The sequence below is a fragment of the Gallinula chloropus genome, assembly GCF_964237585.1.
Source record: "Gallinula chloropus genome assembly, chromosome: 30".
Lineage (NCBI taxonomy): Eukaryota > Metazoa > Chordata > Aves > Gruiformes > Rallidae > Gallinula > Gallinula chloropus.
The window spans coordinates 532,118-547,889 of NC_140115.1; the positions used below are offsets into that span (position 1 = coordinate 532,118).

Consider the following 15,772-nt stretch of genomic DNA (forward strand, 5'->3'; position numbering starts at 1 on the left):
TTATAAATGGCAGGAGAAACAGATAAAGAAAAAAATGTGCACCTTTCAAGTGAAACATGATGCAAAGGAAGCACAGCGTGTCATTACACAGTGTCTGGGTCACAAGAGACACCTCGATACTGGACTAGGAATGGGATGAACGTGCACCATGTTATTACAGTTTAAACAACATAGAAGGAAAAAACCCCCTACTAAATACAGACTGATCCTAACATCAGTTACATGGCCAGTGATATGCAGAAAAAAATGAGCAGTTCTTTGCTGCTTAGATACATCCAGTGCTCAGTTTCAAAAGAGAATTCTTGAGCTCCTGGTTCCTCATGCTGTAGATGAGGGGGTTCACTGCTGGTGGAACCACAGAGTAAAGAAATGACACTACCAGGTCCAGAAAGAGGGAGGACATGGAGGGGGGCTTCAGGTAGGCAAATAAAGCAGTGCTGACAAACAGGGAAACCACAGCCAAGTGAGGGAGGCAGGTGGAAAAGGCTTTGTGCCGTCCCTGCTGCGAGGGGATCCTCAGCACAGCCCTGAAGATCTGCACATAGGACACCACAATGAACACAAAACACCCAAAACCAAAACAGGTAGTGATCACAATGAGTCCAGTTTCCCTGAGGTAGGCATCTGAGCAGGAGAGCTTGAGGATCTGGGGGATTTCACAGAAGAACTGGTCAATGACATTGCCATGGCAGAGGGGCAGGGAAAATGTGCTGGCTGTGTGCAGCACAGCATTGAGAAACCCACTGGCCCAGGCAGCTGCTGCCATGTGGACACAAGCTCTGCTGCCCAGGAGGGTCCTGTAGTGCAGGGGGTGGCAGATGGCAACGTAGCGATCGTAGGCCATGACAGTCAGAAGAGAGAGCTCTGTGATGATCAAAAATAAGAAGAAAAAGAGTTGAGCCACACATCCTGTGTAGGAAATGGCCCTGGTGTCCCACAGGGAATTGGCCATGGATTTGGGAACAGTGGTGGAGATGCAGCCAAGGTCAAGAACAGAGAGGTTGAGGAGGAAGTAGTACATGGGGATGTGGAGATGGTGATCACAGGCTATGGTGATGATGATGAGGCCATTACCCAGGAGAGCAGCCAGGTAGATGCCCAGGAAGAGGCAGAAGTGCAGGAGCTGCAGCTCCCGTGTGTCTGCAAAGGGCAGGAGGAGGAACTGGCTGATGGAGCTGCTGTTGGACATCTGCTGCTGTCAAGTGTGGAGACCTGTCAGAGGAGGAAAAGGCAAAGAGAAATTAGGGAATCTTTCCTTGAGGAAAATCCCTTCCACTACTTATGGAATGCCCTCAGGTTGTCTCTCTGTATTCAGGAAGAATTTTGTCAGGTCCCTTTTGGCAGCTCTGCTTTGTGCTGGCTTGAGGCTACCACTGCTGGGAGGAGGGTCAGTTGTGGCTCTCGAGAACTCAGTCCTGCCTGACAGCTTTGGTTTTCTCCTGACTGCAACTGAGGAGTGTTTCTTCTGTCAGGACTCCCTGACATTGCTGCTGCAGTGCCAGTGAAACCTTCCCCTGAGTGCAGAGTAGGGAGAGCTGCTCTGTCTATCATCCCTGGTCTCAGCTGCCCAGTGCTGGACTCTCTGGTGTTCCCTGTAGAAGAAACTGGACCCCACAGAGAGATGAGGAATCCAGTTCTCTGTCCTACAGATGGGGATCTTGAAGTGAGGGTCAGCTCATGCCAGGACCCCCAATGAACATGCCCAGAGCCCCAGGTAATGGGGGGACGAAGGCAGCAAGGACAGGAGGGGAAACAGAGAAATGCTCTAGCCAGGCCTGGAAAGAGAGGGATGGACAGACAGGCACTCAGGGATTTGTCCTCAACATGGGCTGGGCTGCCAATGAGATGACTCAGTCTGAAACCCTGGACTTCCAGGCACAGAGTCTGTGCTGGGTGGCAGAAACCAGGGGGTCTGTGTGGGAAAGTGTCTGCACTGCAGAGGATGTCATGGGGGTACCAAATCCCCACTACCACAGCATTTCTGGGAGCAGCTTTCTCCCTCCCTCACAATGTCTCTGCTGCCTGGAGCTGTCCCTGCAGCTGCTTCTCTTTGCCCATGTCACCTCCTGCTCTGTGTTCACAGACCTCAACCTACCTGCCCTGCACTCAAGTCAGCTCTGCAGACCCCTCCTGGCATCAGGGCACTGCCCCAGGGAGTCTCTGTGTGTGCAGGGCTCAGGAAATCCTCTGATGTGGACATTCTAGAGGGGAGAAATAAGTTCTCATCTCCCACAGTAAGCACAGCCCACAGGAGAGGAAGAGTTAAAGCAAAGACTCTGCCTTGCAGGAAAATGCTTCCTTCATGTTATTCTTCAGAGTCCTTTTGGAGTTTCTCAAGGATCAGCTGGAGCTGGGAGCAAAGCTGACCCAGGCAGCACTTTCTTTACAGCAGAAGGACCTTACGCTTCCCTTCCCTGGGTCACTCCTCCAACCCACAGGTTCTGTCTGTAACTCTGTGGAAAGCCCATGAGCCAGGCTGAGTGCTGACCCTGGCAGCAGAAGAGTCTCTACCACAGCATACAACCCTCCGGGGCACAGGGACCCTGCTCACAAGGACAGCCCTGGGCACCCCTGGGTGCACATGCTGCTTCACACCTCTCAGCCATGCCCAGGAGAAGACAGCTGTCCTGCCCTGCCCCTCTGATGGGGCAGAAGGGCATCCCTTCCAGGCAGCACTTTCTGCTCCTAGAGAGAACCTGTCCTCCTGACAGACCCCACACACTGCCCCATGTCCCAGCTTTAGGAGATCCCTCCAGGAACAGAACCTGCATTGCCCTGCACCCACAGACATACCAGGCAGAGTGCTGTGGAGATTTCTCCTCCAGTGAGCTCTCAGCTCTCTCAGCCTCCAAGGTCTCCCCTCGGTGCCTCCAGGCAGTGTTCCCAGCCCTGTGTGCTTGGCAGAGGAGCTGCTCCTGGCCAGAGCTGTCTCTCTGCAGAGCTGCGGTGTTTCATGAGCTCCCACTGTCCCAGGAGACCAGCCCAGCTCATCGTAGAGGAGCACAGGAAGGCTTCATATACTCCATCTGCCATGGGCTCCTTCAAGGTGTCCCTGGAGCTTCAAGGAACTAACTTGGAAAGATAATGAAGTCCTCTCTGACATTCCCTCCCTCATCTGGGGAATAATCCTTATGTCCAGCAGAGTCCTTTCTCCTGATCAAACAAGAACTGTTCAGGAGAGTTAACTTTCCTTGTCTTCCCATGAGACAGTAACCCCAGGAAGGGACAGGGAGATGTCTCTTTCCCCCTGTGAAAGGAAGGGAGTCAGACACATCACTCCAGACCCCTCATCCTTGCACTCCAGCCCTGGGGATTGAAGGGGATGAAGCTCTGGCCTCTGTCTGCCTCAAACCCACCAATGCTGGTCTCTTACCCTAGTCCTGGTAGGCACAAATAGACACCTTCTGTCTGGGAGCTGCTGGTCCCAGCTCCCATGGGAAATTACTGGGGGTGTAGTTAAGTTTGTAAGATCCCCTTCTCCATGAGAGTGGACTTCATCTGATTGAAAATGTATGTCACCCCCATTTGAGTGTACCCAAAACTGAAGACCAGGAATGACTCTTTGGGAGCCCATGGGAGAGGCTTCTGCTCCTCATACACACTTGGGAGTTTGTGAGACAAATCCATCATTTTAATTTCCTTGTCACAAATCTCACCTCACTTCACTCCTGTCTTTTACTTCTGAAAACACTTTTCCATACCCAGAGGCAGCAGATTTCCAACAGCAGCTCCATCAGCCAGTTCCTCCTCCTGCCCTTTGCAGACACAGGGGAGCTGCAGCTCCTGCACTTCTGCCTCTTCCTGGGCATCTACCTGGCTGCTCTACTGGGCAAGAGTTTAATGATCATTACTGCAGCCTACAACCATTGACTCCACATGCCCATGTGTTTGTTCCTCTTCCGTACCTTGTTGAATGTGTGGTGCTCACCAGAGCTGCTCTGTCACTCTCCCTACTCAGCTGCATAGGGAAGAGAAGATGTAAGAAAAGATCACAAGAATCACAAGAATCACAAGGTTGGAAGAGACCTTTGAAGATCATCAAGTCCAACCATTCCCATCCTAAGCTAAACCAGATCCCTAAGTACCTCATCTGCCCTTTTTTTGAACACATCCAGGGAAGGTGACTCAACCCCCTCCCTGGGCAGCCTGTTCCAGGCCCTGACAAATCCTTCAGTAAAAATTTTTTTTCTAATATCTAATCTGACCCTGCCCTGGCCCAGCTTAGTGCCATTGCCTCTTGTTCTATCTTCTGTCACCTGGCTGAAGAGACCAACGCCCATCTCTCTACAACCTCCCTTCAGGTAGTTGTAGGTGGTGATAAGGTCCCCTCTCAGCTTCCTCTTCTCCAGGTTAAAAGGTCAAGCGCTGGTAGAGTTTGAAGATGATGTCAGACACTGTTACAACCATTTCCTTGGCTAGGAAAGCCCTGAGCCCCAAGGTTACTGGTGCTCCTAGTGAGGGAGTCTTCAGGCCAGTAAGATCCTTCATCCCTCGCAGATGTTTTTTGGGGGCTGTTGCTGGGTATTGAGCATTTGTGAAACTTGATGCTGACAGAGCTGCAAGGTGATGTCAGGCACTATTATGACCCTTCCATTCAATATGAAAGCCTTGAACCCCAAGGTTAATGGTTCTTCTAATCCACACACTGGGGAGGTGCCCCAAACTTTTTTCACCCCCCCCCCCACTTTGCTTGGGAGGTATTTCTCTACATTTAACGGTTTCAAAGTTGGAATCTGGTAGAATAAACTTGACACAACAATAAACCCATCCAGTTCTCTCCTTCCTCTGATTGAGTGGCACAGGGAGATAGGGATTGGGGGTTGGGGTCAGGTCATCACACATTGTCTCAGCTGCTTTTTCCTCATCATGGGGAAGACTCCTCACAGTCTCCCCTTGCCCCAGCATTTGGTCCCACCCACAAGAGACATTCTTCTATAACTCCCTCCAACGTGAGTCTTTCCCACATGGCTTCAGATCATCACCAGCTGCTCCAGGGTGGGTCACTTGAATTGGCTGCCATCCTTCAGCGACAGACTGCCCCAGCGTGGGTCCTCCACAGCCCTGCCAGCAAATCTGCTCCAGCACAGGCTTCCTATGAGGTCACAGCCTCCTTCAGTGGTCTGCACCTGCCTGAGCATTGTGATGTCTACAGGCTGCATGTAGAATCACTGTTCCACATCATCCAGCATGGGCTGAGGGGGAACAGCCTCATTCACCATGGTCTTCTGCATGGTCTGCAAGGGTATCTCTGCAATGAGGCTGGGAGGACCTTCTCCCCCTACATCAGTGATCTTGGTGTCTGCAAAGTTCCTTATAGATTCTCTCTCTTTTCTCTGACAGCAAAAAGCAGCAGTTAATTTTTAATTCCTTATTAAATATATTGTCACAGCAAATATATTTTCACTCCCCCTCTGCCAGGGCAATGCTGCTGACCAGTTCTTCTGTAAAATCCCCCAGATCCTCAAAAACTCTTGCTCACGGGCCACGGTCAGACCATTCTGGTCAGACCTTGTTCAGATTTTGGGTGTTTTGTGTTCATTGTGGTGTCCTATGTGCAGATCTTCAGGGCTGTGCTGAGGATCCACTCGGTGTAGGGATGACACAGAGCCTTTTCCACATGCCTCCTTACCTGGGAGTGGACTCCTTCTTTGTCAGCACTGACATGTTTGCCTACCTGAAGAGCCCCTCTAAATATCCTCCCTATTTACAGATTAACAGATTCACAGAATTGGAGTTGGAAGGGACCTCCAGAGATCATCAAGTCCAAGCCCCCCCTTCAAAAGCAGAGTCCTCGGACGGGTCGGACAGGATGGCATCCAGATGGGTCTTGAATATCTCCAGAGAAGGAGACTCTACTACCCACTCAGCAGACTGTCCCAGGGCTCTGTCACCTTTCCTTTGTTCCAACTTGGAGCCGTTGGTCCCTGTCCAGTCTCCAGAGACCACTTAACCTGGTAGAGGTATTTCTTTACGTGGTGGTTCCACCGGCAGTGAACCCCCTCACCTACAGTATGAGGAACCAGAAGCTCAAGGATGCCGTGTGGAAACCGAACAGGATCTTTCTAAGCAGCAATAAACTGCTCATCTTCTTCATTGTATTGCTGGCCCTGTCGATTCAATGAACTGTAATCATGCTGAATAGATTGATGGAGATGTCGCTTAAGAGACAATTAAAATAAATTTAATATAAAAATTTTCATGTTTTTAAGAATAGGTTTGTTTTGGATTTTAGTAGATGTGGTTTTGCCCCTGCTGAGAGCTGAGCACCACACAGTTGCTTGTTGTTTTACAGGAAGAGGGTGGGGGGACAAGTTGGAGGGGAGGGAGAGGAAAGGGAGAAAAACCCAAATCCAAGGAAACAAATCCTCTCTGCTTGGGTAAAGATAGTTTACTAGAATAGCAGAAAGAGAGATATAACAATGATAACAGGACTTTGTAGCAAAATATATGAAACTGGTGATACACAATGCAATTTGTCACTGAACCACACAACTCAGGCCGTGCAGCCCAGAGCTGTCCTGAAAAAGGGATCATCCCCAAAACTGCATGTCCTGGAGCTGCCTCCTCCTCCTCCAACCAGCCCCCCTTTTCTGCTGAGCATGATGTAATTGGCATGGAATAGCCCCTTTGGCCAGTTCGGGTCACCTGTCCTGGCTGCGTCCCATTCATTCTCCTTAGTAGGGAAATAGGAACAACTGAAAAGTCCTTGACTGCTTGGCAACAACCAGAAACATCAGGGTGTTACCAGACCTGCTCTCATCCCAACTCCCAAACAAGGCATTCCATCTGCTGTTAGAAAAAAAATTAACACCATACCAGCTGTAACCAGAACACTGACATAATTTCCCTGACAAAGGCGCTGGTTGGGGAGGGGGGTCATAGCATGGTGCAGCACTGTGTTATTGTTGGGTTTGTAAGGTGCTCTCTGTGCTATCACTGGGTGTGAGTGCAATTGGGGCTGATATTACTCCCTTTTTATGGTGCTTTTGTCAGTAAACTGTCCTTATCCCAACCCATAGAAGGTCTGTCTGTTTCTCCTCCAGGAATGAGCGAGCACCATGTGGTGCTCAGCCATTGCTTTGGGCTCAACCACCAGAGTTTCCAAGCCACAAGCAGTGAGCTTCTCTAAGAGAAAGTTCTGGAAAACTGTGTCTAAGGCCTTGCTAAAGTCAGGTAGACAACATGCACAGCCCTTCCCTTGTCCAGGAAGCAGGTCACCCTCTCATAGAGGGAGATCCAGTGTGTCAAACAGGACCTGCCCTTATGAACCCAAGCTGACTGGGCCTGATCACCTGGGGGGTCTTCATGAACTGGCTAATGCCTCTCAGGATGATCTGCTCCATCAGCTTCTCTGGGACTGAAGTCAAACCATCAGGCCTGTAATTTCCATGATCATCCTTCTGTTCCTTCTTATATAGGGGGTTACATCGACTGATTTCCAGTCTTCTGGTACCTCTCCAGTCAGCCAGGACTGATGGAAAGTGGCTTGGTGAACCCCCCTTGCTAGTTTTTTCAGCACCCTTGGCTGCATCCCATTCAGCCACACAGATCTGTGCACATCTCTGTGGTGCAGCAGGACCATCTCCTCCTGGATTGAGGTGGGCTCATTCTGCTCCCTGTCCCTGTCTCCTAGCTTAGGGAATTGGATTCTCTCTGTACAACTGCTCTTATTACTAAAGACAGTGGCAAAGATTTCATTAAGCACCTCAGCCTTGTCCTCATATTTCCACAATGTTTCCTCCTGGGTCTCCCTGGTCTTTCTTTTCTTTAAATGGAGGACAGATGAATTTCTAGCTGGGCTTTGGACCAACAATGAGGACAAACTCTCATCCTGTTGTTCTTCCCTCAGCATTACACACCCCACGATGCCCCAGGAAGAGCCTGAGCAATACCTGAGGAACAGGACCTGTCTTCCCTGGGGCTGGGGGTCAGGGCTTGGCCTTTCTGCTTCATCAAACCAACCCAGGGCTTGCTCAGCATCTCAGCTGCTTGTACATTGCCTTTGCCTACCAGCCAACATGGCCTCCAATTACCTGTTCTAACGAGTCCCTGGGGAGGCTCAGCCAGCAATGGCTCTCAGCGGGACTCATTAATACTTCAGGTACTTTGGCTTCTGCTTTTGACATGGAGTTTTTTGTGTGATTTCCTCTCAGTACCTGAGCTTCAAGGACTCAGCACCAAATGCACCCCAGGGCTCATTAAAAATAAAAAAGAAGACCTAACGAGCTATGTCTCTTGATGAAATTATCTTCAAGTCTTCAAGAGATGTACATACCATTGAAGCTGTTTCAAAGTGAGTTCATAGGAAAATTGATTTCTTTTTAAGGGTGTAGGTTATTATTTTCACTGTAGAGGAGAGGTGATAACCTCTGACTGAGATTGATGCATGTTGTCTCCTAAAGAGGTCTGGACTGCTCAAAAAAAAGGTCCCCTGATGTCTGGCACAGTGGGGATAACCTTGCTGCACATCTCCACAAGCCCACCATGACTCTCACCAGCCAACTGGGACTTGCATCCCTTGTCCTTACTTCAGGTCTCTCTGCTGCACTCCACAGTGAGGCATTACAGCCCCTCTGTACCAGATACCCCTGCTTTCCTTAGAGAACTGGCTGCACACAGGCAGCACAGAGGGAGTTATTTTCCCACCAACAAAAGAAATCTGACAAGATTCACCATTAAATTCAACACTCCTCACTCTATGCCAAGTGCAATCTGACACCAGTGAGGTTCACCTGCCACAAAGCTTAACCCTGTGAGAAATGTTTTAGTGAGGGGAAGGAGACTGTGAAATCACTGCATCTCAAGAGCTGCCTAAAGACAGAATGAGTCAGACAGCTGCCAGAAAGGCAAGGGTTTAACTCCCTGAAACTCAGAGCAGCAGCTGGATGGTTGGGAGGTGTCTGAATGGTCCAAGGGGAAGGGAAATCTAGATATCAACCACAAGTGCTGTTGAGCAGATCCACTGCTAAGTGGTGATTTCAGACATGGTCATAGAATGTGTTCTGGTTGCCTGGAGATGGCATCCAGAACTAGCTGTTTCATCACCTTTCCAGAGACAGAGATGAGACTGACCGGCCTTTAGTTACTTGCATCCTCTTTCTTGCCCTCCTTGAAGACCAGACTGACATTGGCTATCCTCCAGTCTTCAGGTGTCTCTTCTGTTCTCCAAGACCTGTCAAAGATGATAGAGAGCAGCTCAGCGATCACCTCAAGTTCTACAGACTCCAGGAGTCTCCTGGGTCTCTTGCAGCTCGCTGTGTGGTATTCCCAGCACATATCCGGATGGTTCAAGTCCCCCATCAGGATGAGTGCCTGTGACCGCGATGCCTCCTGCAGCTGAAGGAGGAAAGCCTCATAAGTAGTCTCTCTTTGATCAGCTGGCCTGTAATAGACCCCTATCACCAGCTGTTCTTTAATCGTCCTATTCCTAATTCTGACCTACAGACGCTCAACACGTTCCTGACAACTTCTCATAGGGAGCTACTCACAGTCTATCCCCTGTAACATAGAGAGAAACTCCCCCATTCTTCCTACCTAGCCTATCATAGAATCATAGGTGTTGGAAGGAACCACGAGAAATCGTCTGGTCCAACCCCCCTGCCAAAGCAGCTCCCCAGCTCATATTGCAAAGGTCAGCATCCACACAGGTCTGGAATATCTCCAGAGAAGGAGACTCCACACCCTGCCGGGGCAGCCTGTCCCAGGGCTCTGTCGCCCTCGCCAGGAAGAAGTTCTTCCACATGTTGGTGCAGAACTCCCTGAGCTCCAACTTGCAGCCATTGCCCCATTCACAGACACTGAAAAGGGGCTGGCCATTTCCCCCTGCATCCCATACTTAAGATTTCTCTAAACATTAATAGGATCCCCCCTTAGTCTTCTTTTGTCCAGGCTGAACAGCCCCAGCTCACCCAGCCTTTCCTCATAGGGGAGATGTTCCAGGCCCTTACTCATCTTTGTAGCCTCCTCTGGACTCTCTCCAGGACATCCCTGCTTTTATTATCCCAGGGAGCCCAGAACTGGACACAATACTCCAGGTGGGGCCTGACCAGGGCAGAGTAGGGGGGGAGGATCACCTACTTCGACCTGCTGGCCACGCTCCTCCTGATGCACCTGGAGGTAGTTAAGGCCTGGTGGTCGGAAGATGTCGGGCTGTATGGAAAGTTAGGACCCCTTCCTCAGGTAACCAATAGTAGGTAGCCGATGATGCAAGCAGACAGAAGTGACATCGTAAATCTAGGCTATATCACGCTGTGCCACTCACTAATAAACACCATTTGCCGTCCACCACATTGGTGTCTGTGTGCTGATGGCCCAAGCGGCCTGGGGGTGGTCGCCGTGCTGTTCCTGAACCAGGTCGTCACACCTCGAAAGGCAACAAGTGTTGCCGAAACCCGGGAGACTCGCCGGCATTCAGGGGACGGCGGCCGGAGAGGCAGGACCAGCCCGGTGGGGAGGATGCTCCCGGACCAACAAGGAGCATGGAAGCCCTTGTGAAGGTTGTATTACAATTACATAAGCAATGGGGTGTTGGTTGTAAGCCTAAAGATTTTACTCTCACAGTTGCGAGGCTTTTACATATTGGGGTTACTGAGCAGCCGGTGGATATTCTCCACCCTGCAGTGTGGGATAAGTGCACTAAAGCTCTGGCCGAGGAGATGTTGTCTTCAGGTACAGGTACCTTAAGTCATGGGGAAAATTTGTGTGGGCTTTGCAAAAGGCCTTACAAGAGCAAGAAACCTGGAGAGCAGCAAGGGAATGTATTCATTTGATGGTACCAATTTATGATGCATTCTTAACTTTTGCTTCATATGTTCTTGTGATCCTCACAAATATTCATCTTGTAAATGTTCATGTAAAGTATCATTGTTTTGTTTTCTTCCAGCCCCTGAACTACAAGGGACAGTAATATGATGTGATTTGGATTTTTGCAATTGGACAAATTCAAATTGTTAATTAATCTCTATCTAATGTTGAGTTCTTATTGACTATTGCAAATGCAATTTGAAAATTGTTAATTGTTTGAATGTTTTGCTTGTAGCTCTTGAGCTATTGTGCACACACTTTTCCTTCCTCCTTACTTTATCTCTATCCTCTATCCATCACGGAGTACCATCTGTAAGATGGCAATGTTGAGCCACGGGGTAGTGTGACGTACCGTGTCCCTCAACAAATGCCTGTACCAGTGGACTTAAGTCTCAACATTGCTGAAATATTGCATTAAGACGCTTGTAAAGGGTTAAGGAAGACTTGCTAACAGGATGGCTTGAAGTGCCATAGCAGTGACCTCCCATAAACAATGCCTGGCTTGAACAGCTCTGCCTCACTGATAAAGAAGAAACATCAATTGGGACGCAAGTTTGAGTCTAACACCATGTTTGAAGTAAATTACACACTCAAGGACTATGTGCTCTGTGAATATAAAATGACTTCTTTGACAAGTTCCAGTCCCCCCCTCCTCCTTATCTGTTCGATGAATTCTTTGTTTGTCTCTGATTGGTCAGACCCGTACTATTCACTATATTTATTGATGAGCTGGATGAGGGAATAGAGTGTCCAGTCAGCAAGTTTGCTGAGAACAGAAAAGGGGGAGGGGTGGCTGACACCCCAGACAGCTGTACTGCCATTCAGGAAGACTTAGACAAACTGGAGAGCTGGACAGGGAGAAGTTTAATGAGGTTTTATAAGGGCAAGTGTAGGGTCTTGCATCTGGGGAAGAAGGACCCCAGGTAGCACTAGAGGCTGGGGACTGACCAGTTGGAAAGCAGCGTAGGGGAGAGGGATCTGGGAGAGAAACTTTTTCCCTGTGAGGGTGATGGAGCACTGGAACAGACTGCCCAGAGAGGTTTTGGAGTCTCCTTCTCTACAGACATTCACGCCCTGCCCGGATGCGTTGCTGTGTGATATAGTCTAGGTGATCCTGCTCTGACAAGGGGGGTTGGACCAGACGGTCTTTCAAGGTCTCTTCCAAAGACTAATGTTCTGTGATTCTGTGACCTTGGGTCTCCCCGTGTCTATCCCTGACCACCTCTTGTCCCTCAGGTGTCACCAGGCTTTGGCATCAGAACACCTCCCTCCTGGCCTCCCCGACATTAATTCCCATGAGAGCTGGGACCAGCAGCTCCCAGGCAGCAGGTGCCCCTGCTGTGCCCACTGGAACTGGAGCAGGAGGACTACCAGCTTCAGTGGTGTGTGGCAGCCATAGGCAAGAGCTGGGTCCCCTTCCAGCCCCAGGGCTGCAAAGCAAGGATGAGGTGCATCGAGTAACTTGCAATAGTCCTCACCCTCCACAGGGGGAAAGAGTCCCCTCCCTGTCCCTGCCTGAGGGTCCTGTCTGCTGCAGAGACAAGAAAAGGTGATTCTCCTGCCCAGATCTGGTTGATCAGGAGAAAGGACACTGCTGGACAGAAGGATTTCTCCCCAGCCAAGGGAGGGAACTTCACTGAGGACGTCACTGTCTTTCCAAGTAGGTTCCCTGGAGCTCCAAGCACAACTTGAGGAAGCCCAGAGGGGATGGAGTATGTGACACCTCCACCTGGTCCTCTGCTGGGAGTTGGGCTGGGCTCCTGGGACAGTGGGAGATCATGAAACATTACAGCACTGCAGAGAGACAGCTCTGGCCAGGAGCAGCTCCTCTACCAAGCACACAGGGCTGGGGACACTGCCTGTAGGCACCGAGGGGAGACCTGGGAGGCTGAGAGAGCTGATGGATGCTGAGAGCTCACTGGAGGAGAAATCTCCACAGCACTCTGCCTGGTATGTCTGTGGGTGCAGGGCAATGCAGGTTCTGTTCCTGGAGGGATCTCCTAAAGCTGGAACATGGGGCAGTGTGTGGGGTCTGTCAGAAGGACAGGTTCTCTATAGGACAAGGAAGTGCTGCCTGGAAGGGATGTCCTTCTGCCCCATCAGAGGGACAGGGCAGGACAGCTGTCTTGTCCTGGGCATAGCTGCAGAGGTGTGAAGCAGCGTGTGTACCCAGGGGTGCCCAGGGCTGTCCTTGTGAACAGGGTCCCTGCGCCCTGGGGGTTGTGTGCTGGGGCAGGGACTCTGCTGCTGCCAGGGTCAGCACTAGGGCTGCCTCATGAGATTTCCACAGGGAAATGGACAGTGGGAGGAGTGACCCAGGGAAGAGGAGCATAAGATTGTTCTGCAGTAATAATGTGCTGCATGGGTCATGTCTTCTCCTAGCTCCATCTGATCCCTGAGAAATTCCAATGGAACACTGAAGAACAACAAGGAAATATTTTCCTGTAGGTATGAGTCTTTGCTTTGATTTTTCCTCTCCTGTGGGATGTGCTGACTGTTGTAGATGAGAACTTACTTCTCACCTCAGTCATAGCCAATGAAATCTCGATTCTCATTAAGACTTAGGAGCTTCACCTGAGCCCTGCACACACAGAGGTTCCCTGGGGCAGTGCCCTGATGCCAGGAGGGGTCTGCAGAGCAGAGCTGAGCACAGGGTAGGTGGGATGAGGTCTGTGAGCATAGAGCAGGAGGTGACTTGGGCAAAGCAAAGCAGCTGCAGGGACAGATGCAGGCAGCAGAGACATTATCAGGGATGGGGATGGAGCTGCTCACAGAAATGTCCTGGAAGTGGGGATGTGGGACCTCCCTGACATCCCCCACATTGCTGACACTTTCCTGCAGCAACCCCCTTGTTTCTGCCACCCAGCACAGACTCTACACCCAGAGTTCCAGAGTTTCAGACTCTTCTCCTTGGCAGCCCAACCCCAGTGAGGAGAAACCCCTGAGTGCCTGTCTGTCTGTTTGTCCCTGTCCTTATAGCCTTGGCTGCAGCATTTCTTGCTGTTTCCCCTCCTGTCCTTGCTGCCTTTGTCCCACCATTACCTTGGGCACTGGGCATGTCCATAGGTGGGGCTGGCACTGAGCTGACCCTCATCTCAAGACCACCACTTCCTAACCCAGCTGACCACCCTCCCATCAGTGGCACAATCAAGCCAGCACAAAACAGCGCTCCCAAAAGGGACCTGCCAAAAGTCTTCCTGAATACAGGGAGTCAATTTGAGGGCATTCAACAAGTAGTAGAAGGGATTTTCCTCAAAAATGATTCCTAATTTCACTGCTTTTTCTTCCTCTAACAGGTCTCCACACTTGGCAGCAGCAGATGTCCAACAGCAGCTCCATCAGGCAGTTCCTCCTCCTGCCCTTTGCAGACACACGGGAACTGCAGCTGCTGCACTTCTGGCTCTTCCTGGGCATCTACCTGGCTGCTCTCCTGGGCAATGGCCTCATCATCATCACCATATCCTGTGACCACCACCTCCACACCCCCATGTACTTCTTCCTCCTCAACCTCTCTGTTACTGACCTTGGCTGCATCTCCACCACTGTTCCCAAATCCATGGCCAATTCCTTGAGGGACACCAGGGCCATTTCCTACACAGGATGTGTGGCTCAAATCTTTTTCTTTGTATTTTTGATCATCACAGAGGCCTGTCTTCTCACTGTCATGGCCTATGACCGCTACGTTGCCATCTGCCACCCCCTGCACTACGGGACCCTCCTGGGCAGCAGAGCTTGTGTCCACATGGCAGCAGCTGCCTGGGGCAGTGGGTTTGTCTATTCTGTGCTGCACACAGCCAGTACATTTTCCCTTCCCCTCTGCCATGGCAATGCTGTTGACCAGTTCTTCTGTGAAATCCCCCAGATCCTCAAGCTCTCTTGCTCAGATGACTACCTCAGGCAAAATGGAGTCATTGTGGTCGGTGCCTGTTTTGCTTTTGGGTGTTTTGTGTTCATCGTGGTGTCCTATGTGCAGATCTTCAGGGCTGTGCTGAGGATCCCCTCGCAGCAGGGGCAGTACAAAGCCTTTTCCACGTGCCTCCCTCACCTGGCTGTGGTCTCCCTGTTTGTCACCACTGGTGTGTTTTCCTACCTGAAACCCCCCTCCATCTCCTCACTATCTTTAGACTTGATATTGGCATTTCTTTACTCGGTGGTTCCACCAGCAGTGAACCCCCTCATCTACAGCATGAGGAACCAGGAGCTCAAGGATGCTGTGTGGAAACTGATGACTGGATGTTTCTAAGCAGCAATAAACTGCTTGTCTTCTGAATACCACTGACAATGTCACTACTGTTATAATGAGTTCATATTTAATAGGGTTTTTAGTTGTTGGGTTTCTAAAACCAAACTAGTTTCGCTCTCATTTGTCTAAGCTATAGTAATACGGTCAAGTTTAATCTCATTCCTCATACAGTATCTCCTGGTCTTCCATGTGATAACGAGCTGTGCTCTCTTTGCCTCACGTCTGCTTCCACAGAGCCATAATTTTCATCTTTTATTTCCCCCTTTTATTAATAAAACCTTTACAAGCACATTTTCATCAGCTGAACAACTGGAGTACTTGTCTGTAATGACAATGCTTTCCCACCATGACAGGATGGGATAAGGACAGTTTACTGACAAATTTCACCATGAATGTAGAATAGTATTGGCCAGTTACAACCACACCCAGTGCTAACACAGGGTACCTTATTTATCTGACAGTTATAGAGTACTGCCTGAAAGGAAAGACAGACTGACTCTTCTGGAGGCACCAAGCCCATACCCTTCCCCAACCAGCTTCTTTTACATGGAAGTGGTGCCAGGTGGTATGGAAAACAGCCCAGGTGAACTCAGATCAATTGTGCTGGCTGCTTGGGGAGGTTAACTCTCACCTGGCCAGAACCAGGACATTATCCACCCCTTTTTCTACACCATCTACATCATGGCCAGATCTTACATGTTCAGAGTATTGGGGACATTCATAACA

At 50.1% G+C, this 15,772-nt stretch overlaps 2 protein-coding genes across 2 annotated transcripts; one reads left to right on the top strand and one right to left on the bottom strand.

The window, feature by feature from the left end:
* Window positions 1–265: 265 nt before the first annotated feature.
* Window positions 266–1,189, bottom strand: LOC311202405 (olfactory receptor 14J1-like; the record flags this gene model as incomplete). Its single annotated transcript, XM_084276995.1, has 1 exon — window positions 266–1,189. The coding sequence occupies one exon, from the start codon at window positions 1,187–1,189 to the stop codon at window positions 266–268; it is 924 nt and encodes a 307-aa protein (XP_084133121.1).
* Window positions 1,190–14,122: 12,933 nt separating this feature from the next.
* LOC311202406 (olfactory receptor 14C36-like) lies at window positions 14,123–15,046 on the top strand (the record flags this gene model as incomplete). The annotated part of the gene is made up of 1 exon (XM_084276996.1): window positions 14,123–15,046. The coding sequence occupies one exon, from the start codon at window positions 14,123–14,125 to the stop codon at window positions 15,044–15,046; it is 924 nt and encodes a 307-aa protein (XP_084133122.1).
* Between the last annotated feature and the right edge of the window lie 726 nt (window positions 15,047–15,772).